Raw genomic sequence first — 27,294 nt, 5'->3', positions numbered from 1 at the left:
CAGATCAAGTCTACAGGTGGTGCCTTCTGCCCATTAATAATCAGTTTCCCCTCGCCCTGACATAAAAACAAGTCTGCTTAATCCACTAACTCCTACAAACGCAACTATGAGCAAAGAGCAAATATAAAACAGATTAGCAAAACATGACTTTAATCTTTTAACACCCATTCGTTTAGAAATATCATAAACCACACACATACAATACAAAGAACCAGTTTGACTTTATTTGGGAGTTTAAATTGAGTACAAGATAAAACTAAATAATTAAACCTGCCACGATGTTGTTGGTATATGAATATGATCCAGATAATAATACATTTTTTGAAAACCAAAGTTGATAATGGATATATGAATAAATGATCTGACAGCTGGATAGGGTAGACTTGGACTGTGGGAGAGATTTCCAGTTCACATGTAACCCCTCTCTTAATGACCATATCACATTTCCAAAGATGTTCATTTTGTACATGCTGTTATATTTGAAGACCTCATCCTTTACCTGCACAATCCCCAGAAATATTCAATACTCTAACTCCTTGGCTATGTTGATGTCCCTCTGTCAACAAAGTCATGTAGAAAGTAAAAGGTTAGTGTTGCTTGATTTATTTTCTTGTGCAAGCTGTTTTAAACATAAAACACCCAGGTTCCCCAGGATTGGCAATAATCACATGACTGAGAGTGTCATATTACAGAATGCTAACATCGGCAGAAAAAGACAGAGATCAGCAGAAGCAATGCTTCTTAAATGCAGTCATTTCCACAGTGTAATATGTCTTTAACTGTCTGGTGGGTTTTATCATCAGAATCGGAGTCGAGTTAAAATCAAACATCAATTTAAAACAAATGAATTGTTTAGCGGAGCAATAACACTCCTGACAAATCGGACATTTTAACATACTATTTTAGGTTAATCTTCAGCCCTTTAAACAAATGCCATTTCACATACAAATGTAAACATTTACCAACATTTTCTCGTCAATGGGGCAGTTCAATTGTGTTTAGAATAAAATACGTATATACAGGGTTAAACGGGGGGGGGGGGGGTTAAGGAAATCAATCTACCAATCTATAAAATCCATGAAATAGGCACTGACTACTGCTGCATGCAAACACAACTCCGATCATATTGGCTCAATCTAGGAACAAATAAGTTGTTGTATGGTCTGTGAGAAACCAAGAGACAAAAAGCATTTCCACTTTAGCATGTAGTGGCTGCGAGGCCAGGGGGATTCAGATGTCACCATCAACAATAAGACAAGAGTACACATGAAACCCATGTTGACAAGAGCCTGGGTCTCCCATATGATTGTAATGTCGTGAGTGTCTAGGTGGGCACAGTGATCTTGCGGGCCAGCAGAGCCAGCAGAGCCAGCTCCACACAGCCCTGGGCCTGTTCCAGTGCCTCTGCAGCCTCCCTGGCAGAGAAGCCAGCTGTCTGGATCCTCTGGATGTGCTCAGCCGGAAACTGTTCGGGAACGGGATGTGGAGCAGAGAAGAGAGGGGCTGGAGAGGAGGAGGAGGGGTGTTGGGGGCCCAGGGCCTGAGGAGGTGTAGTGCGGGGCGAAACGCCGGAGTCGTCCTCAGGTGAACCCACAGCCATGGACAGAGGGCTCCGCTGTGTTGGCTCAGGATGGAGGCCGGGAGTGTCTGGGTTGTCAATGGCAGAGGCTCTCCCGTCTGCCACGCCCCTCCCCTGCTGCCCCTCAGGGGGCTCCCTGAACTCCAGGTCTGCTTGGAGTGAAGAGTGCGAGGGACTCTGGACCTCAGACACAGTCCCTCTGTTTTTACTGGCATCTAGCCCATACCCGTCAGCCCTCCTTTCCCCCCTGGAGTTGTCTGGACACTGTGGTTCTAGCTCTCCCTGACCCGCTCCTGGTTCAGCCTCTGCCCTGTCCCTAGTCTCCAGGCTCTGCTCCTGGCCAGAGGTGCCTGGCAGGACACAGTCAGGAGGAGGCCCTCCGTCAGACATAGCAGCAGCATGGTTGGCTTTGGCATCGCATGGTTCTGCACCAGCTATAATGGCAGTAGAGGGGGAGGGTTGTGTAATGTTTTCAGGCGTCAGGGTTTGGGGCTCTGCGGTGGGGTTGTCAGCGTCCTGTCTGTGTGAGGAGGAGCAGGAGGCACTGCGGTCCTGGGGGGACAGGCCACAGCTGTTAGACACCAGCAGCTCATGAAGCTCCCGCAGGGCCTGGGCCAGAGACAGGATCTGGTCTGAGTTGGGACAGCGCTCCCCCTCTGGCTGGTCCCTCTCTGATTGCACAGTACTCTGGGAGGAGGCAGGGGGAGACTCCATCTCTGCAGATGTGGATCCAGAAAGACAGGGCTCCAGGGTGAGTGATGGGGGATTAGAGATGGGACGGTGGGAACCCCCTTCTCCACTCTGCTGACTTGGCTTACTCAGACATGTCCGGTGATCTGTGGTGTTGACTGACATGTCCTCCTGCTCCATGGGCTGAATTGGGAGGCTTTCCTCTGGGAGGGGGGACAGGGAGCCATTATCTGCCTTCTCAGAGCCACACATCTCTGGAGGGATCTGACTGTCTGAACCTCCCAGGGTGGGAGTGCCAGTCACAGACTTGTCTGCAGGAGGGGCGCATATGGACAGATCCTGAGCCGTGGGAGCGGGGATGGTGGGTAGGAGTGGCTGGGTGGGGTTGGTAGGGCTTGGGTCTGAGAGAGGAGACTGTTGGGCTGTAGGTGCTATGTTCTGGGCCTGGGATGAGGGCCCAGGGATGGGGAGACCCAGGAAACCAGGCTGGGTTTGGTTCTGCCCTGGTGTTTGGGCCCCGGCCTGGCGCATATAGGCTGGAGCAGACTGAGAACGGTCCAGGGCAAGGCTCCGGGGGTGACCGGGGGAAAGGGGGGAGGACAGGGGCATGTTGTTCGGGGGTTTGAGTGTTGGGAATGGTGGGGATTCCGGTGAGGTAGTTTGTCCACCTGCAGTGTGAGGTTAGAGATCAGTTTTAGAATGAAACAGTAGTTGAACAACAATTGAAGCCTGCTATGGACCAAAACAATCTTGCACACAACATGCATAGTTTGTCCATGCCAGCTTCTGAAATGAAACATGACATTGAAATGCAGAAACCTTAAAAGGGATAGTTTGAGATTTTGGCTACTTCCCCAGTCAGATGAACTCGTGGATACCATCAAATCAAAGTTGATTTGTCATGTGCGCTGAATACAACAGGTGTAGACTGCTTACATACAGGCTCTAACCAATAGGGCAAAAAAGGTATTTTTATGTTTTTATGTCAATGCGTCCAGTATAAAGGAAGTTAGCATTAGCACAATGACTGGAAGTCTACAGGAACAGCTAGCATGCTTCATTGCCAAAATGTCTAACTATCCCTTTTAAATCAGTGATTGCATCCTCTACTTTTTAAAATAATTGAAAAACATGGTAAATACTATTGACCATTTATCAAAGGATTTATTAATAACATCGTACCAATATTTATGTTTTTTCCCCCCAATAAGCTCAAAATACAATTTTGCAACAAAAAATAAAATGGGTGATGGACTTAGCATTGATTCTCTCTGTAGGTTTGCAGTACCTGGTTGGTAAGGCCCTCTCCAGCTGTCTCCCCAAATGCATCAGTGCTGTCCTGCTCAGGGTTAGGCCACACACCACACATCATGCAAAGGGACGCAGAGAGTTAGCACTCGCACACAAAGCATGCACCACGCTGTCAGACTGTTCACATAGTGGTGAACAGTGTCAGCCAAGATCACTATTTGACCTATGACCCTAGAGGTCACAGAGTGATCACAGGACCTGTCAGCTAACCTCCTCCATAAGCTAAATTGGTCCGCAGAGTGATTTCAGTGCATTTTTTTACTTAGTTAAAGAAGAACTGTAAAACCAAATACATTTACAGAACCAAACAAAGACTAACACTAACTAGACTAAATCCAACCACAGGTCAGGTTTTGATTTCATACCTAGGTCTGATTTATAAAGCTTATTTTTGAGGTGATGACATGCAGTGATCATGTATGTGATAGAATCAGGGGTTGGAACCAGTTTAGGGAACAGAACCACATTTTTTCTTCTTCTCAAGGAACAGAAACTGGAACAAAAGTGATCCATACTGTTCCGGAACAGAACCGTTTAATAACGTTATTTTACAACAAGACATAACAAAGTGCCTACGCAAAGCCATCACTCTGTCACTCAGAAACGTATTCCATCGTCTGCCTGCAAGCTGGAAATCTTACCCTGTGCGTGTTTAGGCTACCTTCCCCTCCGAAGCATAGGCTACAGTACTGGCGTTACAAGCTCGATTCGGGAGAGATATTTTTAATTAGCTAGAGAAGAATGGATTAACTTTTGAAATAGTAGTTAAGGATACTATAGGCCTAGTTATCACTTAACGTTGAATTCATTACTTAAAAAAGGTAAGGCGTGTTTTTAATTCTGTTGTCGCTCTGCACACACAAGCAGTTAGCGAGCTAGATCAAAGTACATTTAATGTACCTCCATTAAAGCCGCTCCTCTTACGTATAATTGTCGGCCTAATTCAGATAATGCATGTCATAAGATGCCTTCAAGCCTCCTCAACCCTCTCCCCACCTGCAAAATGTTGGTTGCATCTTCACCATAAGCAACACTTGACTGTCCATCACGCATGTAAACAACTAGCTTGCCTGTTCTATCCGCACTGATTGGTGAAGTAATTTAATGAGCTAAATGTAAGGAACAGAAAGTAATGATCTAAACCGTTATCTTTTTTTGGGTTCGAACCGGTTCAGAACTTTATTTTGCTGGTTGGAATGAAACCCCCCCAAAAATGATGGTTCTGTTCAGAATTAAAAGATTGGAAAATAATTTTGGTTCCAACCCCTGCTGAGAATGCAGATGACTGCAGAAACAGGGCTCAGGAGTAAAGAAGCTAAATGCAAATGTGCTTTCTGGCTCATGTCTCTGCTGCAGTAATGTCCACTGCTTTAGAGTGTGTAGGCAGAGCTGAGGAATCACCATAGCCCTCTCCCAGACCGCGTTCCTTACCGCTCTCCTGTACAGATCTCTGAAGTGCCTCTGCCAGCTCTCGGTCTGCGATCTCGTCTGGCTGGGCGTCCTCGCGCCCCTCGGGCCCGTATGCCAGCCGGGCACACTCTGGCAGCTCCGCCTCAGGCAGGAAGTGGGTCTCAGTGCCCGTTGTCCCGATCAGCAACGTGTTCTTCTTCAGGTCAATGGAACACTGAGGTAGCAGGATATATAGACAGAACAGTAGTTTAAACACAGGGATTAGTTAGGATGGCATCAGGATGTATTCAGACCCCTTTTTCCACATTTTGTTACGCTACAGCCTTATTCTAAATTGATTTGTTTTTCCCCCCTAAATCTACAAAAAAAAAAAAAAAAAAGCTGAAATGACATTTACATAAGTATTCAGACCCTTTACTCAGTACTTTGTTGAAGCACCTTCGACAGCAATTACAGCCTCGAGCCTTCTTGGGTATGACACTACAAGCTTGGCACACTTGTATTTGGGGAGTTTCTCCCATTCTTCTCTGCAGTTCCTCTCAAGCTCTGTCAGGTTGGATGAGGAGCATCGCTGCACAGCTATTTCCAGGTTTCTCCAGAGATGTTTGATAAGGTTCAAGTCTGGGCCACTCAAGGACATTGAGACTTGTCCCGGAGCCACTCCTGCGTTGTCTTGGTTGTGTGCTTAGGGTCGTTGTCCTGTTGGAAGGTGAAACTTTGCCCCAGTCTGAGGTCCTGAGCAGGTTCATCAAGGATCTCTGTATTTTGCTCCGTTCATTTTTCCCTTGCTCCCAACTAGTCTCCCAGTCCCTGCCGCTGAAAAACATCCTCACAGCATGATGCTGCCACTGTGACGACCCTCCCACTCTGTCTGCCGAATTCTCTCTCTTTGCTCTCGTTTTCCTTAATAGGATGTCGGTGGGCGGAGCCGGGAGGATCGTCAGCGAAATGGCCTCGAGTGTGTCCCGGGGATAAATACACCTTTCCCCCATTAACTGAGGAGACACTGTCCACGCAGACACACTATTTTTGGTTGTGGCATTTTGTGGCTTGTTTATTTTGGCACCTCAACACCTCTCATGATCACCATCTATGCACATAACCACTGATTACTGACTACACACACACACCATTGTTAATTGTATATAGTTTACTTTAGTTAATAAATATATTTTTGTTATTCCTTGAACTGTGTTGTCTCCCTTCTTGTTATGGGCTACTAACCGGTTCGTGACACCACCACCATGCTTCACCGTAGGGATGGTGCCAGGTTTCCTCTAGATGTGACACTTGGCATTCAGGCCAAAGAGTTCAATCTTGGTTTCATCAGACCAGAGAATCTTGTTTCTCATGGTCAGAGTCCTTTCGGTGGCTCTCGTGCCTTTTACTGAGGAGTGGCTTCAATCTGGCCACACATCCATAAAGGCCTGATTGGTGGTGCTGCAGAGATGGTTGTCCTTCTGGAAGGAACTCTGGAGCTCTGTCGGAGTGACCATCGGGTTCTTGGTCACCTCCCTGACCAAGGCCCTTCACCCCCGATTGCACAGTTCGGGTGAGCGGCCAGCTCAATGAAGAGTCTTGGTGGCCACTGTGTTCTTGGGGAACTTAAATGCTGCAGACATTTTTTGGTACCCTTCCCCAGATCTGTGCTTCGACACAATCCTTTCTCGGAGCTCTACGGACAATTCCTTCGACTTTATGACTTGGTTTTTGCTCTGACATGCACTGTCAACTGCGGGACCTTATATAGACAGGTGTGTGCCTTTCCAAATAAATTAGCAAACATATCTTAACCTGTTTTCGCATTGTCATTCTGGGGTAATGTAGGGCTAATGTAAAAAAAAATGTGGAAAAAGGAAAGGGGTCTGAATACTTTCTGAATGCACTGTACAGACGTGGCCAAAAGTTTTGAGAATGACACAAATTAATTTTCACAAAGTCTGCTGCCTCAGTTTGTATGATGGTAATTTGCATATACTCCAGAATGTTATGAAGAGTGATCCGATGAATTGCAAAGTCCCTCTTTGCCATGCAAATGAACTGAATCCCCCAAAAACATTTCCCCTGCATTTTAGCCCTGCCACAAAAGGACCAGCTGACATGTCAGTGATTCTCTCGTGTTGACGAGGACATGGCTGGAGATCACTCTGTCATGCTGATTGATCATATGAAGGAGTGTGAAGGTGAACGGAAAGGCTCTGGAGCAACGAACCGCTCTTGCTGTCTCTGCCTGGCTGGTTCCCCTCTCTCCACTGGGATTCTCTGCCTCTAACCCTATTACAGGGGCTGAGTCACTGGCTTACTGGTGCTCTTTCATGCCGTCCCTAGGAGGGGTGCGTCACTTGAGTGGGTTGAGTCACTGACGTGATCTTCCTGTCTGGGTTGGCACCCCCCTTGGTTTGTGCCGTGGCGGAGATCTTTGTGGGCTATACTCGGCCTTGTCTCAGGATGGTAAGTTGGTGGTTGAAGATATCCCTCTAGTGGTGTGGGGCTGTGCTTTGGCAAAGTGGGTGGGATTATATCCTTCCTGTTTGGCCCTGTCTGGGGGTATCATCGGATGGGGCCACAGTGTCTCCTGACCCCTTCTGTCTCTGCCTCCAGTATTTATGCTGCAGTAGTTTGTGTCGGGGGGCTAGGGTCAGTTTGTTATATCTGGAGTACTTCTCCTGTCTTATCCGGTGTCCTGTGTGAATTTAAGTATGCTCTCTCTAATTCTCTCTTTCTCTCTCTCGGAGGACCTGAGCTCTAGGACCATGCGTCAGGACTACCTGGCATGATGACTCCTTGCTGTCCCCAGTCCACCTGGCCGTGCTGCTGCTCCAATTTCAACTGTTCTGCCTGCGGCTATGGAACCCTGACCTGTTCACCGGATCGCTACCTTGTCCCAGACCTGCTGTTTTCAACTCTCTAGAGACCGCAGGAGCGTAGAGATACTCTTAATGATCGGCTATGAAAAGCCAACTGACATTTACTCCTGAGGTGCTGACTTGCTGCACCCTCGACAACTACTGTGATTATTATTATTTGACCATGCTGGTCATGAACATTTGAACATCTTGGCCATGTTCTGTTATAATCTCCACCCGGCACAGCCAGAAGAGGACTGGCCACCCCTCATAGCCTGGTTCCTCTCTAGGTTTCTTCTTAGATTTTGGCCTTTCTAGGGAGTTTTTCCTAGCCACCGTGCTTCTACACCTGCATTGCTTGCTGTTTGGGGTTTTAGGCTGGGTTTCTGTACAGCACTTTGAGATATCAGCTGATGTACGAAGGGCTATGTAAATAAATCTGATTTGATTGAGTTCAAATAACAGACTGGAAGCTTCAAAAGGAGGGTGGTGCTTGGAATCTTTGTTCTTCCTCTGTCAACCATGGTTACCTGCAAGGAAACACGTGCCGTCATCATTGCTTTCCACAAAAAGGGCTTCACAGGCAAGGATATTGCTGCCAGTAAGATTGCACCTAAATCAACCATTTATCGGATCATCAAGAACTTCAAGGAAAGCGGTTCAATTGTTGTGAAGGCGGCTTCAGGGCGCCCAAGAAAGTCCAGCAAGCGCCAGGACCGATTCAGCTGCGGGATCGGGGCACTACCAGTACAGATCGTGCTCAGGAATGGCAGCAGGCAGGTGTGAATGCACCTGCACGCACAGTGAGGCGAAGACTTTTGGAGGATGGCCTGGTGTCAAGAAGGGTAGCAAAGAAGCCACTTCTCTCCGGGAAAAACATCAGGGACAGACTGATATTCTGCAAAAGGTACAGGGATTGGACTGCTGAGGACTGGGGTAAAGTCATTTTCCCTGATGAATCCCCTTTCCGATTGTTTGGGGCATCCGGAAAAGACAAGGCGAGCGCTACCATCAGTCCTGTGTCATGCCAACAGTAAAGCATCCTGAGGCCATTCATGTGTGGGGTTTCTTAGCCAAGGGAGTGGGCTCACTCACAATTTTGCCTAAGAACACTGCCATGAATAAAGAATGGTATCAACACATCCTTCGAGAGCAACTTCTCGCAACCATCCAGGAACAGTTTGACGAACAATGCCTTTTCCAACATGATGGAGCACCTTGCCATAAGGCAAAAGTGATAACTAAGTGGCTCTGGGAACAAAACATTGATATTTTGGGTCCATGGCCAGGAAACTCCCCAGGCCTTAATCCCATTGAGAACCTGTGGTCAATCCTCAAGAGGCGGGTGGATAAACAAAACCCCACAAATTCTGAAAAACTCCAAGCACTGATTATGCAAGAATGGGCTGCCATCAGTCAGGATGTGGCCCAGACAGCATGCCAGGGCGGATTGCAGAGGTCTTGAAAAAGAAGGGTCAACACTGCAAATATTGACACTCTGCATCAACTTCATGTAATTGTCAATAAAAGCCTTTGACACTTATATTATACTTCAGTATTCCATAGTAACATCGAACAAAAATATCTAAAGACACTGAGGCAGCAGACTTTGTGAAAATGTATATTTGTGTCATTCTCAAAGCTTTTGGCCACGACTGTATATGTGGTAGTGTTCATGGAAATGGAGGGACAGGTATAGGGATCTGACCTGATGTCTCTTGAGCATGTCCAGTCCAAGCAGCATGTCCATAGGTTGGTCCTCCAGGATGGAAAAGGAGCAAGGCAGGAAGTCCCCTTCTATCTGGACCTGAGCTGCATAGGGAAACACACACACACCTCACTTTTAGCCATTATCAGATGCTACCATCAACATTTGCTAGAGGTTTGAATGTCTTTTCTTTCGACAGATTGGATAAAACAAGGAAAACATCGGAGCCGCTTGATTGTGGAGAAACACCATGTTCAGTTTTTTCAACTAGCGCAGGCTAGTTACTCGTTTTCAGCCGGGTACTTTTTCCACCTAAATTAACTAGGCTAATTATAAATAAATTAGCTAGTCAGAAAAAAAAGTCTGCCAAACCCTCTCCCACTAGAATTAACGATATGCATATTCTATCGATCTATTGATAGGACAGGTGCTTGTCAGTCACAAGGTGAGCAATAACAGGGAAACACTGCTGGTTTGACAGTGCTGTCTCTCCCGCCTCTCGGTAGGTGTGTGTGTGTGTGTGTGTTGTGGTTGCAGTCAAATTTCTTTACACAGAGGGAGAGAGCATGAATTTGCACGTCCCATATAATGTGGTAACGATGAGTCGAAATCCACTTAGCATATTGTTTTCTGGCACATTCATGTATTTTCTTTCACGTGCAGGAACAATGTTGGCCCGCTGGCCCAGGAAAACCACGTGTTGGACCAGTGGATCTTGTCAGTGACGTAACTTTTCAGCGCATTTTTGCGTTCCAGTTCAACATTTACCTGCTCTGTCGCTGTCTACCATTGAAGACTACACGTGTAAATGTCATGCTATTTGTATTTGAGCAATACGATTGGCCGTTCAGTCAAGCACCACCACACTTCGAGTCAACTTCGAGCACGCGAGCAGTACATGAGTTGACGCCTTCACACCGCACACGCGAGCTGTCCAGAGCAAAAATGAAATCGACCATCAGTCTACTAGCTGAGTTTATTTATTTTAGGGAAAGTGATTAACAAAAGTAAACCTTCAATAGTTTACATACTTGCAAATTGCTGGGCTACTATTGCAAAAAGAAAGCTCCAAGAAGACACCTAGCATTCATCTTGGCTAGCCTACTGTAAGCCTAGTTGATATCTCTTTTGGAACGTTTATCTTTAAGGGGCAGCATCCTATTTTCACATCTTCTCAAAATGACATGTTTTAGAAACAAAAACGAATGCAATTAATACAATTCTAATGAGAGCAATGACTTGCATTGCTAAATTATTACACCGCTTTTAAATACAATAATAACAAAATGTAGCCAATTAATAGCTGGGTATAGAGAGCATGCGAACCGATAGGGTCATGCAGGGCCTAATGCATTTAAAAACTACACCATGTTTGGGCCAGTATGAATTCTGTCCGGGCCAGTAGATTTTGGCCAACTGGCCTGCGAGGGCCAGTGGGATTTATTTTTATGTTGGACCCATGGTGCTGGAGCATAGGCTATTTACTGTGCTTTAATTGACGAACAGAAAGCTTGACTAGTTTATAAAAGGTGTCAAACTGACTGATCTCATATCCTTGCCATTCATAAATCATACAACGTAGTTATATGTCCATGGTATCGCATCGGGACAAGTTACTTCAAGATTTTCGAATTTACTCTAGTACTTGCCATACACTCCCTACAAAGGGATACTTCGGGATTTTGGCAATGAAGCCCTTTATCTACTTCACCAGAGTCAGATGAACTCATGGATACCATTTTTATGTTTAGGAATTTTGCGAGCCAATGCTAACTAGTGTTAGCGCAATGACTGGATGTCTATGGTCTCTACTAGCATGCAAGCAGTTACCATAGAGTGTCATTGTGCTAACGCTAGTTATTGCCAAAATCATGAAGTATCCCTTTAAATTGAGTGACTCATCAGTAGCATACCGAATCTCATCGGTAAGAGAGACATTCATTTGGCTCCCTAATTTACATACTGGTAATCATCTGCAGATAAATTATTAAAACATTCGATGAAGACAGGGAATAAAAGATAAACGTATTGAAGTGTTTTAAAAGATAATCTTACTTACAGTGCAGTGAAAAAGTATTTGCCCACTTTCTGATTTTCTTTATTTTGGCATATTTTTGATACGGAATGTTATCAGGTCAACCAAAACCTAATATTAGACAAAGGGAACTCAGTATCAAAAATATGATCAAATCAGAAAGGGGGCAAATACTTGTTCACAACACTGTATGTGGTATTTTCTAAGATATTAACAAAGGATTACTTATCTAATCAAAGTATTGACAATGGAGTAGTCAACTGCTGCTTTCTGTGTAGCAAAGCTCATATTTAACACCTGCTTCATTCTTCAATCATACCTGCATTGCAGATGGCTGAGAAAATACACATGACCAAAAGTATGTGGACACCTGCTCATCAAACATCTTATTCCAAAATCATGGGCATTAATATGGGGTTGGTCCCCCCTTTGCTGCTATAACAACCTCTACTCTTCTGGGAAGGATTTCCACTAGATGTTGGAACATTGCTGCAGGGACTTGCTTCCATTCTGCCACAAGAGCATTAGTGAGGTTGAGTACTGATGTTCAGCAATTAGGCCTGGGTCACAGTCGGCGTTCCAATTCATCCCAAAGGTGTTTGATGGGGTTGAGGTAGGGCTCTGTGCAGGCCAGGCAAGTTCTTCCACACGAATCTTGACAAACCATTACTGTATGGACCTCGCTTTGTGCACAGGGGCATTGTCATGCGGAAACAGGAAAGGGGCTTCCCCAAACTGTTGCCACAAAGCTGGAAGCACAGAATCATCTAGAATGTCAATGTATGCTATAGCGTTATGATTTCCCTCCACTGGAACTGGTTCGAGCCTAGCCAGAACCATGAAAAATATCCCCAGACCATCATTCATCCTCCACCAAACTTTACAGTTGGCACTATGCATTCGAGCAGGTAACGTTCTCCTGGCATACGCCAAACCCAGATTCGTCCATCGGACTGCGAGATGGTGAAGCGTGATTCATCACTCCAGAGAACGTTTTTCCACTGCTCCAGAGTCCAATGACGGCGAGCTTTACACCCCCCCAGCCGACACTTGGCATTGCGCATTGTGATCTCAGGCTGGTTTGCGGCTGCTCGGCCGTGGAAACCCATTTCATGAAGCTTCCGATGAACAGTTCTTGTGCTGACGTTGCTTCCAGAGGCAGTTTGGAACTCGGTAGTGAGTGTTGCAACTGAGGCCAGTCGATTTTTACGCGCTACAGCGGCTAAGCCATTGTTGCTCCTAGACGTTTCCATTTCACAATAACATCACTTACAGCTGACCGGCGCAGCTCTAGCAGGGCAGAAATTTGACGAACTGACCGTTGGAAAGGTGGCATCCTATGGCAGTGCCATGTTGAAAGTCACTGAGTTCTTCAGTAAGGCCGTTCTACTGCCAATGTTTGTCTATGGAGATCGCATGGCTGTGTGCTGGATTTTATACATCTGTTAGCAACGGGTGTAGCTAAAATAGCCGAATCTACTAATTTGTCCACATACTTTTGTTTATATAGTGTACCTCTTAATAGGAAGCTTGAAGCCTGTGGAAGTCAGCAGACTCTTACATGATTCGTTAAAGGCCCAGTGCAGTCAGCATGAAGCTTCCAGTGTTTCAGCCATTTCATATTGTAAAACAGCTGATGAAACTAACACTGGAAGGGTGAAAAAATGTGATGGGTGTTCTTTCCTGATAGTTGCTGGTTGAAAATACAATCTAGCATTAGAATGTACCACAGGGCACCAAAATGGAGCTTGTTCGGCAAAACTTTCGTAACCCCCGAGGGGGCCTGTCTGGTAACCTTTTCTATTTGGCTGGCTACTCCATGTTCTTGCGGAAAACACTGCCATGATGTGCATCCTTAGGAAAGGTAATCTCTTTGAGACATGACTTATACCCACCCAAGTGGACTCTGCCAATGATCTTCTGGGTGCCCACTCCCTTGGCGATGCCAGCCCACCGTCGGTCCACCAGACGCATGATGTTACAACGCTTGGCACACGCCTGACTCATGATGGTCATCTGGGCCCCTGGATGATCAGTCAACGGGAGAGAGGGGTGAAAACAAATACAAGGAAGAGCTCTACCAACTCCATGAGAATCCTTTTTCAAATCATGTGAGAATTTTTCTTCATTTGATTTGGAATGGCAAACCAGTTAAACAGGAATATTTATATAATGAACATGAGTTTGGAGGGTTACATCTTAAATATTAAAAAGGCATTGAACCTCCCTCTTAAAGCCTCCATTATACCGAAATAATATCCAAACTGGTTTTCCAGCAGGCTACTAAAGCCCTTTTGAAGGTGGTTTGAAATCAGATACAAATCTGATTCCTGGCCATGCAACTTGAATGAGCAAATCTGATTTATTTGCCCTCAAGTTATTTCTAGACTTATTTGGCATATATTGTTGCTTGCTAGCTACTGGGGTAGCTAACTAGCTTGTTAATTGCTTACAAACAAATAAGTGAATGTGCTAGAAAGCTAAACAGCTACCTAGCAAGCTAATTGACTGCTATGGCTAGCCAAAAAGGACTCGTTGCATTATGATTTTTAACATTCAACGTAACTGGAGGACCGTACGTACATATCCCAACCAGAAGCCATGGATTACAGGCAACATCCGCATCGCGCTAAAGCTGCCGCTTTCAAGGAACGGGACACTAATCCGGACGCTTATAAGAAATCCTGCTATGCCCCCAGACGAACCATCAAACAAGCAAAGAGTCAATACAGGATTAAGATTGAATCCTACTACACCAGCTCTGACGCTCGTCGGATGTGGCAGGGCATGAAAACTATTCCGGACTACAAAGGGAAACCCAGACACGAGCTGCTCATGGACGCGAGACCTACAAGACGAGCTAAATGCCTTTTATGCTCGCTTCGAGGCAAGCAACACTGAAGCGTGCACGAGAGCACCAGCTGTTCTGGATGACTGTGATAACGCTCTCGGTAGCCAATGTGAGCAAGACCTTTAAAAAACTGGTCAACATTCACAAAGCCGCGGGGCCAGACTTAATAGCTCCTTATTTTTCTTGACTTCCAGTATTTTCTACAACTAGTCAAATTTATTCCACACATCTGATTCCTTTACCTGAGCAACCAGTAAACATTCCCCCATTTTTTAAGTTTTATTTTTCACATCCTCTACATACATTTTGCTGTCACGTGTTCGGAGTTTATAACCAATTTAATGATGTGATTATGATATGCTATAGGTAACGCCCTATTCGTCTCATAAATGTGATGCATATACAGTGGGGAGAACAAGTATTTGATAACCTGCAAAATCGGCAGTGTTTCCTACTTACAAAGCATGTAGAGGTCTGTAATTTTTTATCATAGGTACACTTCAACTGTGAGAGACAGAATCTAAAACAAAAATCCAGAAAATCCCATTGTATGATTTTTAAGTAATTAATTTGCATTTTATTGCATGACAAGTATTTGATACATCAGAAAAGCAGAAATTAATATTTGGTACAGAAACCTTTGTTTGCAATTACAGCGATCATACGTTTCCTGTAGTTCTTGACCAGGTTTGCACACACTGCAGCAGGGATTTTGGCCCACTCCTCAAGATCCTTCAGGTTTCGGGCTGTCGCTGGGCAATACGGACTTTCAGCTCCCTCCAAAGATGTTCTATTGGGTTCAGGTCTGGAGACTGGTTAGGCCACTCCAGGACCTTGGAGTGCTTCTTACGGAGCCACTCCTTAGTTGCCCTGGCTGTGTGTTTCGGGTCGTTGTCATGCTGGAAGACCCATCCACGACCCATCTTCAATGCTCTTACTGAGGGAAGGAGGTTGTTGGCCAAGATCTCGTGATACATGGCCCCATCCATCCTCCCCTCAATACGGTGCAGTCGTCCTGTCCCCTTTGCAGAAAAGCATCCCCAAAGAATGATGTTTCCACCTCCATGCTTTACGGTTGGGATGGTGTTCTTGGGGTTGTACTCATCCTTCTTCCTCCAAACACGGCGAGTGGAGTTTAGACCAAAAAGCTCTATTTTGGTCTCATCAGACCACATTACATTCTCCCATTTCTTCTCTGGATCATCCAGATGGTCATTGGCAACTTCAGACGGGCTGGACATGTGCTGGCTTGAGCAGGGGGACCTTGCGTGCGCTGCAGGATTTTAATCCATGACGGCGTAGTGTGTTATTAATGGTTTTCTTTGAGACTGTGGTCCAGCTCTCTTCAGGTCATTGACCAGGTCTGCCGTGTAGTTTCTGGGCTGATCCCTCACCTTCCTCATGATCATTGATACCCCACGAGGTGAGATCTTGCATGGAGCCCCAGACCGAGGGTGATTGACCGTCATCTTGACTTCTTCCATTTTCTAATAATTGCGCCAACAGTTGTTGCCTTCTCACCAAGCTGCTTGCCTATTGTCCTGTAGCCCATCCCAGCCTTGTGCAGGTCTACAATTTTACCCCTGATGTCCTTACACAGCTCTCTGGTCTTGGCCATTGTGGAGAGGTGGAGTCTGTTTGATTGAGTGTGTGGACAGGTGTCTTTTATACAGGTAACGAGTTCAAACAGGTGCAGTTAATACAGGTAATGAATGGAGAACAGGAGGGCTTCTTAAAGAAAAACTAACAGGTCCTGTGAGAGCCGGAATTCTTACTGGTTGGTAGGTGATCAAATACTTACGTCATGCAATAAAATGCAAATTAATTACTTAAAAATCATACAATGTGATTTTCTGGATTTTTGTTTTAGATTCCGTTTCTCACAGTTGAAGTGTACCTATGATAAAACATTACAGACCTCTACATGCTTTGTAAGTAGGAAAACCTGCAAAATCGGCAGTGTATCAAATACTTGTTCTCCCCACTGTATGTGTCACGTAAAGAGAGCAAGGGTTAAGGGAATAGGGAACGTTTTCCCAAAAAATTAGGGATTTCGGTAACAACTTTTCAGTTAGAAAAGACTAATTTATATTGCAGCTTCAGCAACACGGACAGCACTATAAATACTGTTTATGTTCTGTGCTGGTCGCTGCAGCAGGGAGGAGAGGGAGACAACGGGTGCTAGTCAGTCACTCGCTGTCATTTTTATTTTTACCACAGAGCAGCAAGTCAGCCCGGCACAATCAAATCAATTGCGGTCGGACTCCCTGTAGTCATTTGTGTGTCTTAATTATTTTATCAAACAGTGAGCTTAAAGCAAGCTCAGTGCATATAGTTGATTTGATTAAAACACATAGGATGTGTCTATATGAACAAATACACGGTTAAACATTTCAACCAATCGATTGGTCGAGAAAACAGACGACACTCGGTTGACCAAGATTTTTATTTTTTGCCTAGAAGGCCAGCATCCCGGAGTCACCTCTTCACTGTTGACGGGTGTTTAGCGGGTACTATTTAATGAAGCTGCCAGTTGGACTTGAGGCGTGTTTCTCAAACTAGACACACGAATGTACTTGTCCTCTTGCTCAGTTGTGCACCGGGGCCTCCCACTCTTTCTATTCTGGTTAGAGCCATTTTGCGCAGTTCTGTGAAGGGAGTAGTACACGGCGTTGTACGAGATCTTCAGTGGAATAGCCTTCATTTCTCAGAACAAGAATAGACTGACGAGTTTCAGAAAATAGGTCTTGTTTCTGGGCATTTTGAGCCTGTTATCGAACCCACAAATGCTGATTCTCCAGACACTCAACTAGTCTAAAAGGCCAGTTTTATTTCTTCTATAAATCATAACAGTTTTCAGCTGATCTAACATAATTGCAAAAGGGTTTTCTAATGATCAATTAGCCTTTTAAAATGATAAACTTGGATTAGCTAACACAACGTGCCATTGGAACACAGGAGTGATGGTTGCCGATAATGGGCCTCTGTACGCCTATGTAGATATTCCATTAAAAATCTGCAGTTTCCAGCTACAATAGTCATTTACAACATTAACAATGTCTACAGTGTATTTCTGATCAATTTAATGTTATTTTAATGGACATTTTTTTTTTGCTTTTCTTTCAAAAACAAGGACATTTCTAAGTGACCCCAAACTTTTGAACAGTAGTGTGTGTATTTCCTAATCACACTGGACTCCAAGTGTATCGGCCAATCACTCCAATCTTAATTCCAACACTGATATCCACAGACTAACCCATTTTTCGCACTACACTACCATTTTACGATTTCCTTTTGCAATACATCCTATTTTGCTGTGACGTCTTACGACAGTCTTGTACCAAACCATAAACATCAATGCCATTCTTAAAATCAATACACAGAAGTATATATATATTTTTAAACTGGTTCCGTATTTCACTGAAAGAATAAACGTTTTGCTTTAGAAATGATAGTTTCCGGATTTGACCATATTAATGACCTAAGGCTCATATTTCTGTGTGTTATTATGTTATAATTAAGTCTATGACTTGATATTTGATTGAGCAGTCTGACTGAGCGGTGGTAGGCAGCAGCAGCCTCGTAAGCATTCATTCAAACAGCACTTTTGTGCGTTTGCCAGCAGCTCTTCGCTGTGCTTCAAGCATTGAGCTGTTTATGACTTCAAGCCTATCAACTCTCGAGATTAGGCTGGTGTAACCGATGTGAAATGGCTAGCTAGTTAGTGGGTTGTGCGCTAATAGCGTTTCAATCGGTGACGCCAGTCGCTCTGAGACCTTGAAGTAGTTGGTCCCCTTGCTCTGCAAGGGCCGCGGCTTTTGTGGAGCGATGGGTAACGATGCTTCGAGGGTGGCTGTTGTCGATGTGTAGGGGCGAGGAGAGTCGCGGAAGCTATACTGTTACACTGGCAATACTAAAGTGCCTATAAGAACATCCAATAGTCAAAGGTATATGAAATACAAATGGTAGAGAGAGAAATAGTCCTATAATAACTACAACCTAAAACTTCTTACCTGGGCATATTGAAGACTCATGTTAAAAGGAACCACCAGCTTTTATATGTTCTCATGTTCTGAGCAAGGAACTTAAACTTGAGCTTTTTTACATGGCACATATTGCACTTTTACTTTCTTCTCCAACACTTTCTTTTTACATTATTTAAACCAAATTGAACATGTTTCATTATTTATTTGAGGCTAAATTGATTTTATTGATGTATTATATTAAGTTAAAATAAAAGTGTTCATTCAGTATTGTTGTAAAATGGTCATTATTACAAATAAATAAATGCTGCTTTTTTTGGTACTCCAATAATCGGTATCCGTATCGGCGTTGAAAAATCATAATCGGTCTACCTCTAATTTTAACCCTTGAGACAATTGAGACATGGATTGTGTATGTGTGCCATTCAGAGGGTGAACAAAACATTTAAGTGCTTTTGAAAAGCGTATGGTAGCAGGTGTCAGGCACACCAGTTTGTGTCAAGGACTACAATGCTGCTGAGTTTTTCACGCTCAACCGTTTTCCGTGTGTATCAAGAATGGTCCCACCACCCAAAGGACATCCAGCCAACTTGTCACAACAGTGGGAAGCATTGGAGTCAACATGGGCCAGCATCCCTGTGGAATGCTTTCAACACCTTGTAGAGTCCATGCCCTGACAAATTGAAGCAAAAATATAAATGCAACATGTCAAGTTTCATGAGCTGAAATAAAATATCCCAGAAATGTTCCGTACGCACAAAAAGATAATCAAATTTTACATCCCTGTTAGTGAGCATTTCCCCTTTGCCACGATAATCTGTCTACCTGGCATATCAATTAAACAGCATGATCATTACAAAGGTGCACCTTGTGCTGGGCCACTAAAATGTGCAGTTTTGTAACACAAAATGCGACAGATGTCTCAAATTGAGGGAGCGTACAAATTGGCATGCTGACTACAGGATTGTACAGCAGAGCTGTTGCCAGAGAATTGAATGTTAATTTCTCTACTGTAAGCCACATCCAACGTTGTTTTAGTTAATTTCGCAGTACATGCTGATGTCAACGTTGTGAACAGAGTACCCCCTGGTGGCAGTAGGGTTATAGTATGGGCATATAAATATATAAAAAGGGGGATTAGAAATGATGCAGGTAATGTTATTTGATAGAATTGAAGTCTATCTGCTAATTTCATAGGAAGGGGGGCATGAGAGGAGAAGTAAGAAAGAGCAGGCAAAAACAGATGGGGCACACGTATGGAGTGCGGGCAAGCAAGTAGGAACAAATCTTATTTTTTTTAAATCAAGAGATCAGAGGTGGTATAGAGAGAATATGAGCATGTGGATGAAAGAATGGGAAATAGGAGGGAGGAGCCAAGAAGGTTTACAGAGAATTGTAAAATATGGCAGACTGAATAGTAGTAGATAAAGCTGGAATATCATCATGAGAGCAAAGCTGTCAAAACTAGCCAAGGAAAACTGTACTAGACACCACAAAACAGAAACCCTTAACTGAATTGTCTCCCTATTGCCCTAGTCAAAGAAGCTTATGCTTTGCACTGAGGAAGAAAATATTTGTATGCATTACCTGAGTCAACAAAAGCTTTGACATGGTACCCGTTGACTATACAGTTGATGTAGAGCATAACCACCTGGCCAAAGCTCTCGGGGGCCTCCTCCATTGCAATGGTCATGTTCTCCTCTACGTTGTGCTGCCTGAAGTACAAATTGTGTGTGATTATGTAAGGGAAGCAATTGTACATGAATACCTACATTTCCCAAATAGTTTAGACAGAGGGCAAAATTCTATACGTAAAGTAGTACATTGTTTTTTTCCCAGAAGAGACACTGACTGAGGCCGTCTCTGACTCCAACCCTTCCCTTTCCCCTCTTGGCTGTGTGAGTACCTGATGTCCTCCTCTATCTTGGCCTGGGCATCCATGTCAAATGGGTCGGCAGTCAGAAGCCGGATCCTCTCCTGCTCTCTGCGAGCCCGATCCTGCTGCTGCTCCAACAGCACTTTGGTGAAACGCTCTACGGGAGGCAGTCAGAAACATGATTAGAGCTCCTAGTTGAACACTTAAAGGAATACTTCGGGATTTTGGCAACGAAGCCCTTTATCTACTTTCCCAGAGTCAGATGAATTCATTGATAGCATTTTTATGTCTCTGCATCCAGTATGAAGGAAGTTAGAGGTAGTTCTGACAGCCTATTGCTAATTAGTATTAGTGCAATGGCTGGATGTCTATGGCATCTACTTTCATGCTAGCAGTAACCATAGACTTTCAGTCATTGCTCTAATGCTAGTTATCAACTTCCTTCAAACTGCATGTAGAGACATAAAAATGGTATCCACGAGTTCGAAGGTTACGTATGTAACCACGGTTATGTGAGCTATTTGGATCACTCCAATATATTGGTATCACTCCGCAGCGGAGGGATACATCCGAGGTGAGGATTTACAGATTTACTCCTGTGTCACTGCTGGGGTCCGCCCCTATATATAGACCCCATGGCCGCGACACACTTCCTCTACATAATTTTTGTGGCGCCTCTAGCACTGTAGAGGATTGGAGTGATCCAAATAGCTCACATAAGTGGTTACATACGTAACCTTCGTTATGTTTCAATATTTTGGATCACTCCAACATTGGTACACCCATACCAGATTAGTCTTTGCTATAGGGACCTGGCCAGCCAGCGGCGAAGTCCCAGCGCGGGACCGAAACGCAGGGGCCGTCAATGTGGAAGGGGAAGCCCAGCTGGCCGCAGCACAGATATCAGCGAGGGGCACTCCTCTCAGTAGAGCCCAGGACGCAGCCACACCCCGTGTTGAATGTGCCACCACAGATCCCAGCACTGGCCTGCCAGCCAGGTGGTATGCTGTCATAACCGTTTCCTCCCCCCAAGGTCCATCCGGTAGCACTCAGAACTTACCGAAAGAGCATGGCGCTCACCCATCCTCTTCATGGAAGTAATCGCTACCAAGAAAGCCACCTTCATAGAGAGGTGTTTCAGGGAGGCAGACTCCAACGATTTGAAAGGCGGCTTTGCCAGAGCTGCCAAAACCACATCCAGATCCCAGCTCGACAGAGCGGGTCCTAGCTGGACGCAGGCGACACACCCCCTTCATAAATCTGTAGACCAAGGGATAGCACCCTACTGGCCTGTCCATCCACCCCGCATGGCAGGCAGATATAGCGGCCAAATACCCTCTCAGTGTAGAGGCTGCCAAGCCCTCATCAAAGCGAGACTGCAGGTATTGGAGGACATACTGCACCCCGCATTACTCGGATACAACCTTAATACCAGTGCACCAAGAGCAGAACAACCGCCAGCGCAACTGGTATGCTGCGGTTGTAGCCGGCGCCCTTGCGTTCTGCATGGTGTTCATTACACCCTCCTGTAGTCCTAAACATGGACCATTGTGGGCTTGGCCACTGAACGGCACGGCCTCGGATGCCACAGAGTTCCCCCGGCCTGAGACAGCAAGTCCGGTCTCAGGGGAAGTTTACAGGGTGTCCCAAACAACAGCGACAGGAGAAGGCTGAACCAGGGTCGTCTGGGCCAGTATAGGGCCACCAGAAGCAGACGATGCTCAACCTGGTCCTGTCCAGCACAGCCTGGATCAGAGAAAAGGGGGAAATGCGTAAAGCTCCAGCCCTGGCCAGTCGTGAGCCAGAGCATCCAAGCCCAGAGGCCCTGGTGGCTCCGACATAGAGTACCACAGGGGGGTAGTGCACATTGTCCAGGGAGGAAAATAGGTCCACCTGCACCCTCCCGAACTTGTCCCACAGGTGCTGCACCACCTGGGGATGTAGGCTCCAGTTCCAAGGTGGCGGGCCCTCCCTCGAGAGGATATCCACTGCCACATTCAGGATGCCAGGTACGTGCAGAGACGCTAGACATCCCCGAGCCCAGAGAAGGAGCTTCTGTGCCATAGGATGGAGGTTGTGCAACCTCAGTCCACCTTGATGGTTGATGTAAGCCACCACTGCAGTGTTGTTCATTCTCACCATGATGTCTTCCCTTCAGATGTGGAAGGAAAGACTGCAGGGCCAGCAGTACAGCTCAGAGCTCTAGTGTATTGATGTGCCTGCCGGTCCAAGGGGGTAGCCAACAGCCGCTGGCTGACCTGCCCTTGGTCACACCCCCCTCCCCAGCCGAACTGGGAGGCGTCTGTGCTGACCAGCTCCCGGCAGCACATCCTCAGCATCTCCACCCCACCTGAGGGAAAGGAGTGACAGCGCCACCTCAACAATGGCCTGAGGCACTGTATGGTCACCCACAGCTGGCGGTGACGGTGGCGCTTCGGTTGCAGCCGGTGGGAGTTGAACCACCGTTGAAGAGGCCGGAGATGGCCCAGGGGAATCAACAACAAGGACGCCGTCACAGCAAGCCCAACAGGCGTTGGCAGTTTAGGACGGATACCATCCGCCCCTGCCGAAAGTGTTTGAGGCAAGATAAGATCACCTGAACCCTTCTGGTGGGCAGGCGTGCTCTCATGAGGACTGAGTCCAGTTCCATGCCAATGAACGCCACCCTTTGGATTGGCGCCAGACGACGACTCGTCATTTACAGTAATGCCCAGCCTGCCGATGTGGTTCAGGAGCATGTCTGTCTGACAGGACCTGAGTCCTGGTTGGGGCACAAATCAGCCATTCGTCCACCCTCGGGACGTGAGAGGTGCCAGGACAGCGTCCATGCACTTTGTGAAAGTGCGGGGTGCCAAGGAGAGGCTGAAGGGAAGAACCATGAATTCGTAAGCCCTCCCATCGAAAGCGAATCAGAGGTATGCCAATGAGCTGGGTGAACAGGGACATGGAAATACGCATCCCTCAGGTTCAGCGCCACAAACCACTGGTCCCTGGACATGGCCTGCACCACCCAGACTGGGGACAGCATGTGGAACCTCAGTACCTTTAAGTACCCATTGAGGTTGCGGAGATCCAGAATCAGTCGAAACCCTCCGTCTCTTTTTGGGACCACAAAATAAGTGGAGTAGAATCCACCTACACGTTCTGGACTCTTGATCCTGCGGATGGCAACCTTGTCCAGGAGTGAGGAGATCTCTAGCCGCAGGGTTTTCTTCAGGGGGTCGGCCACCGTGGTGACACCAAGGCCCCCGATGGACGGGGGCCAGCACTGGAATTGGAGTCGGTACACCTCGAGCATTGTGGACAACACCCATTAGGACTCCACACACTTCTCTCACTTTGCCCTTTGAGACCAGGAGAAGTGGCCGAGGCAGGGTGTGTCAGAGGTTTTGCCGGGGCCCGTCTGTGCCCCTCCCCGCTGTCGTTCCTCAGCACTAGCCGATGGGCCAGGAGAGGGACCCACCGTTGTTCGGGTGCAGGTGGGTGGTGACGGTCCGTCTGCCTTGAACCTGTGGCCTGAGGAGGCGGCATGAACCGTCTCCTGCTCTGGAGAGCAGCTGGCAGACGGGATTGAGCCAGCCAGAGATAGTGCCGGGAGGTAACCACCTGCGCCATGGCCCGTCCGTTGGAGCGGGCCACATCCCTCTGGAGCAGGAAAAGCAGGCGAGACACCTCCATCGCCTCCCGGAGGAGCTCCTCTGTGCCCCCCTGCAGCTGGGGCAACAGTCTGCAGGTAAGACTGCAGCAGCATGGCCGTGTTGGTAAGGCGGCCAAGAGAGCAGAGGGACCCAGAGGCGGCTTTCAAGTCCGCATAAAAGACTCTGGGGGGGTACTGGCTTCAGTCGCGGTGACATGGTGCGGTGACAGCATGTTAAGCAATTCACAACACACACAGAACAAGCCAGTCGGCAAGTTGTGTAAGGTAAATACAGTCTGTGGCAGCAAGAGCCACCAATATATTAAAGGACGCACACGGAGTCATAGTGTAATGCTAATGAAACACAAGCACGACAAACCACGGGCGGAAGATACAGATCAACCGCGTGCATCCCCTGGGCCATGTGGCCAGATGCTCCAGGCTGCAAACAGCCAGTGAGTATACTTCCACGCAAGATATTACACTTACCAGTGACTTACCAAGCGAATTTCAGAGAGTTTTACCTCAAACCATACAGACGTCCGCCGAGAAAAGGAAAGAACGTGTGTCGCGGCCATGGGGTCTATATATAGGGGCGGACCCCAGCCGTGACACAGGTGTACACAGGAGTAAATCTGTAAATCCTCACCTCGGATGTATCCCTCTGCTGCAGAGTGATACCAATATATTAGACTGATCCAATATAGTGAAACATAACATCTGACTCTGGGGAAGTGGATAAAGGGTTTCATTTCCAAGATCCTGGTGTATCCCTTTAAGACCCATTATTTGCATTGATATCTAACCAAAGCCTTTATAATGACAAGATAATCAACACCGAAAGAGAAGGGTTGATGCTATCCCCACTTACCCAGGTCTCCACTCAATAAGGCCTCAGCCAATGGTGGATTGCGCTCCTTGAGCAGGGACAGCTCATGTGGATTGGCCAAGAGCATCTGCTGCAGTAAGGCGGGGTCATCCAGACCCTGAGGAGAGGAGGCGGAGCCCGGTAGGGATGGGGGTGCAGCAGGGGGTGGAGAGCGCTGCTGTTGTGAGGTTGGGGCCTGTTGCTGCTGTCTACGGGTGAACCGTTGACTGGAACCAGAAGAAGTGCCGGGGACTGCGATGGAACTGAAGTCAATACGTGGGAGACCTGGGGGAGAGAGAAGAGACATGGAGGGTAGGAGAGTATGAGCACGACAGAGGGTTCCAGGTTCAGTAAGATGATGCCAGGTAGACAACTGGGCTGATAATAACAGTGAGCCATTACTGAGGACCAATAAATAACGAAAAATGTGAGAACTGAAGTGCAAGGTTAATAGGTCTGTTAACCACTCCGGCACGCCAAACTCTCACTAGAACAGCTGGACTCCTCCCATAATTCCAACCTTGTAACAGGGCAGAGATTTCGCACCGGTTCTGTCTCGCCCAACAGTGTTGACCTTACCTGGGAAGGCTGATTGTGCTGGTGGTGGCCTTCTGTCTGCCTGTCTAAGCACCACCACATCTCCATCCTTAAGTCCATAGGTCCCTAAAGCACGGGTCAGGTCTTTCAGAGGCTGCTCTGCATATGTGATCTAAAGAGAGGGAAGGGCCACAGGGGAAAAATAAACATTCTCTTTCCACACTGGACGAAAAATAAAAGGACAAAATAAAACGCTGTCTGATGGCCAGACCACCTCAATCAGTTAGCTAGGTTGCTAATCAAAAAGTGGCAAGCAAACCAATGGACAGCTTGACATATGTTATTTGAGTCAGTAGAAGTTGTGTTCTCAGACGGTTGACACATGATCATAGGCTAGCTAAGTTGGCTAATAACTAAGGTACAACTAACGTTAGCTAGCGACCAGACGAACAATAAAGTTAATTCTGACTAGCAACGTCAATATATTATTCCTAGCTAACTACTACTGTCAAGTCTGTCTGGATAATTAAAATGCTGAATTAACTAACTGGTTGACATAAAACAATCTCTTAATGTAACGTTAGCTACTAACACGTTTATGCTAAGCCAACTAGTTAGCATGTTTTAACTGGTGGTTCACCTGAATTTCCCCAGCAGGGATTCCTGATTCTAGTTCACACAGAGCAACAAAATCTCTAAGTTCAAGCTCTGGAGACACATCGAGAGAAAATGTGATTTCCGAGCGGTCATTCGGCGCGCAGAAAACGGTTACCAGCATCGCGCTTTTGGGCAGGGTCACTTGAACCCGCTAGTCACTTGCAGTTTGTTGACACTAGCTAGCGTGTTAGCAACTTTTCCGTGGCTATAATGTCAGTATCGTTGTGAACGCACAAACTTCTGTTTCAGTCAAACGCTCAATAAAGACAATTTAATAAGACATATTGAAGTAATCACGGATAGTAGCTAGCTAGGTACATACACCACGGACTGCTGTGTCTTATCAAATAATGATAACTAGCCTATGTTTCTCATTGACGTATTCTTCTTCTTCGTGTGAATTTCTGGCAGACGAGACGCGGTCTTCTTCTTTCTTAAGAGGGTTTTACTGCGGACTACAACCCCAAAAGGTGTATTGCCGCCACCAACTGGACGGGTTGAAAAATAATAATAATTTACCAGTAAATCTATACGTAATAGTGAAACTAACTTAATCGACCCTAATAAAAATAGTACTGTAATGAAACAGGGAGGGAGCAGGTCTCGAACCCTCGACCTTCTAGCCCGAAGTCCAGCGTGCTATCGACTGTGCTGCAAAAGCATGCTCGTGCGGCAGAGTCGATATCCGCGCTTATAAACCCAGGGTCGTTACAGTACATTGCCAAAACAAACAAAACTCCCACTTATTCCTTCTTTTAATTCTCCATATCTCCCTTCTCAGGCTCTAGGACCTGAGAGGGTGGTACGGCTTGTGCCAATATTCCATGTAACTCCTTCGCTGAGAAATCTTTCAGCCCCAGGAACCGCTCCGCCGCATCCACTATGACTTCTATCTTCCTGGATCTTCTCTCCACCTTGGCAGTGCCATTAATTACCACAGCTATAAATGCCACAAAGTCCACTTTCTTAACCTTTAGAATGTCAGGATCCTGCTGGTGAAAGGCAACCCCTGCAGCCTGCAGTGCAGGCCTATCCACCACCATGGACTCTTCTGGTGCACCATTCAAACCCTCAACTCTTTTCAAAGCTGCTGCATATGAAATGCTCTGTACAACCCTGACTTTGGCCACCTCGTTCTCTTTCACCCTTGTCAGGCAATCGAAAGATGTGGCATCATGGTTCAAACCACAATTGCAACGTCACATATTCATCACTTTTATAACACCTACTATGATACAAAAATATTAACACAACATGCAATAATTTCAAAGATTTTACAGAGTTACAGTTCATATCAGGAAATGTG

The 27,294-nt window shown here is 46.2% G+C and overlaps 1 protein-coding gene across 2 annotated transcripts; it reads right to left on the bottom strand.

Annotated features, from left to right (window-relative positions):
• Nucleotides 1-204: 204 nt before the first annotated feature.
• On the bottom strand, nucleotides 205-26,435 carry LOC111969773 (protein DDI1 homolog 2). Of its 2 annotated transcripts, XM_023996027.2 has the most exons (10): nucleotides 25,972-26,435; nucleotides 25,374-25,503; nucleotides 24,798-25,079; nucleotides 20,320-20,446; nucleotides 20,001-20,128; nucleotides 13,475-13,603; nucleotides 9,545-9,648; nucleotides 5,012-5,204; nucleotides 3,558-3,608; nucleotides 2,424-2,937 (listed from the first exon to the last, which is right to left on the bottom strand). In XM_023996027.2, the coding sequence occupies exons 1-9, from the start codon at nucleotides 26,107-26,109 to the stop codon at nucleotides 3,598-3,600; spliced, it is 1,242 nt and encodes a 413-aa protein (XP_023851795.1). In that variant the 5' UTR covers nucleotides 26,110-26,435; the 3' UTR covers nucleotides 2,424-2,937; nucleotides 3,558-3,597. The 2 variants fall into 2 exon arrangements, with proteins under 2 accessions (XP_023851794.1, XP_023851795.1); XM_023996026.3 differs by lacking the exon at nucleotides 3,558-3,608 and having other exon boundaries at nucleotides 205-2,937.
• Nucleotides 26,436-27,294: the final 859 nt, after the last annotated feature.

The sequence above is a fragment of the Salvelinus sp. IW2-2015 genome, linkage group LG11 (genome assembly GCF_002910315.2).
Source record: "Salvelinus sp. IW2-2015 linkage group LG11, ASM291031v2, whole genome shotgun sequence".
Classification (NCBI taxonomy): Eukaryota; Metazoa; Chordata; class Actinopteri; order Salmoniformes; family Salmonidae; genus Salvelinus; species Salvelinus sp. IW2-2015.
The sequence above is the reverse complement of the archived record's forward strand: the minus strand, read 5'-3'. Positions and strand labels throughout refer to the sequence as shown.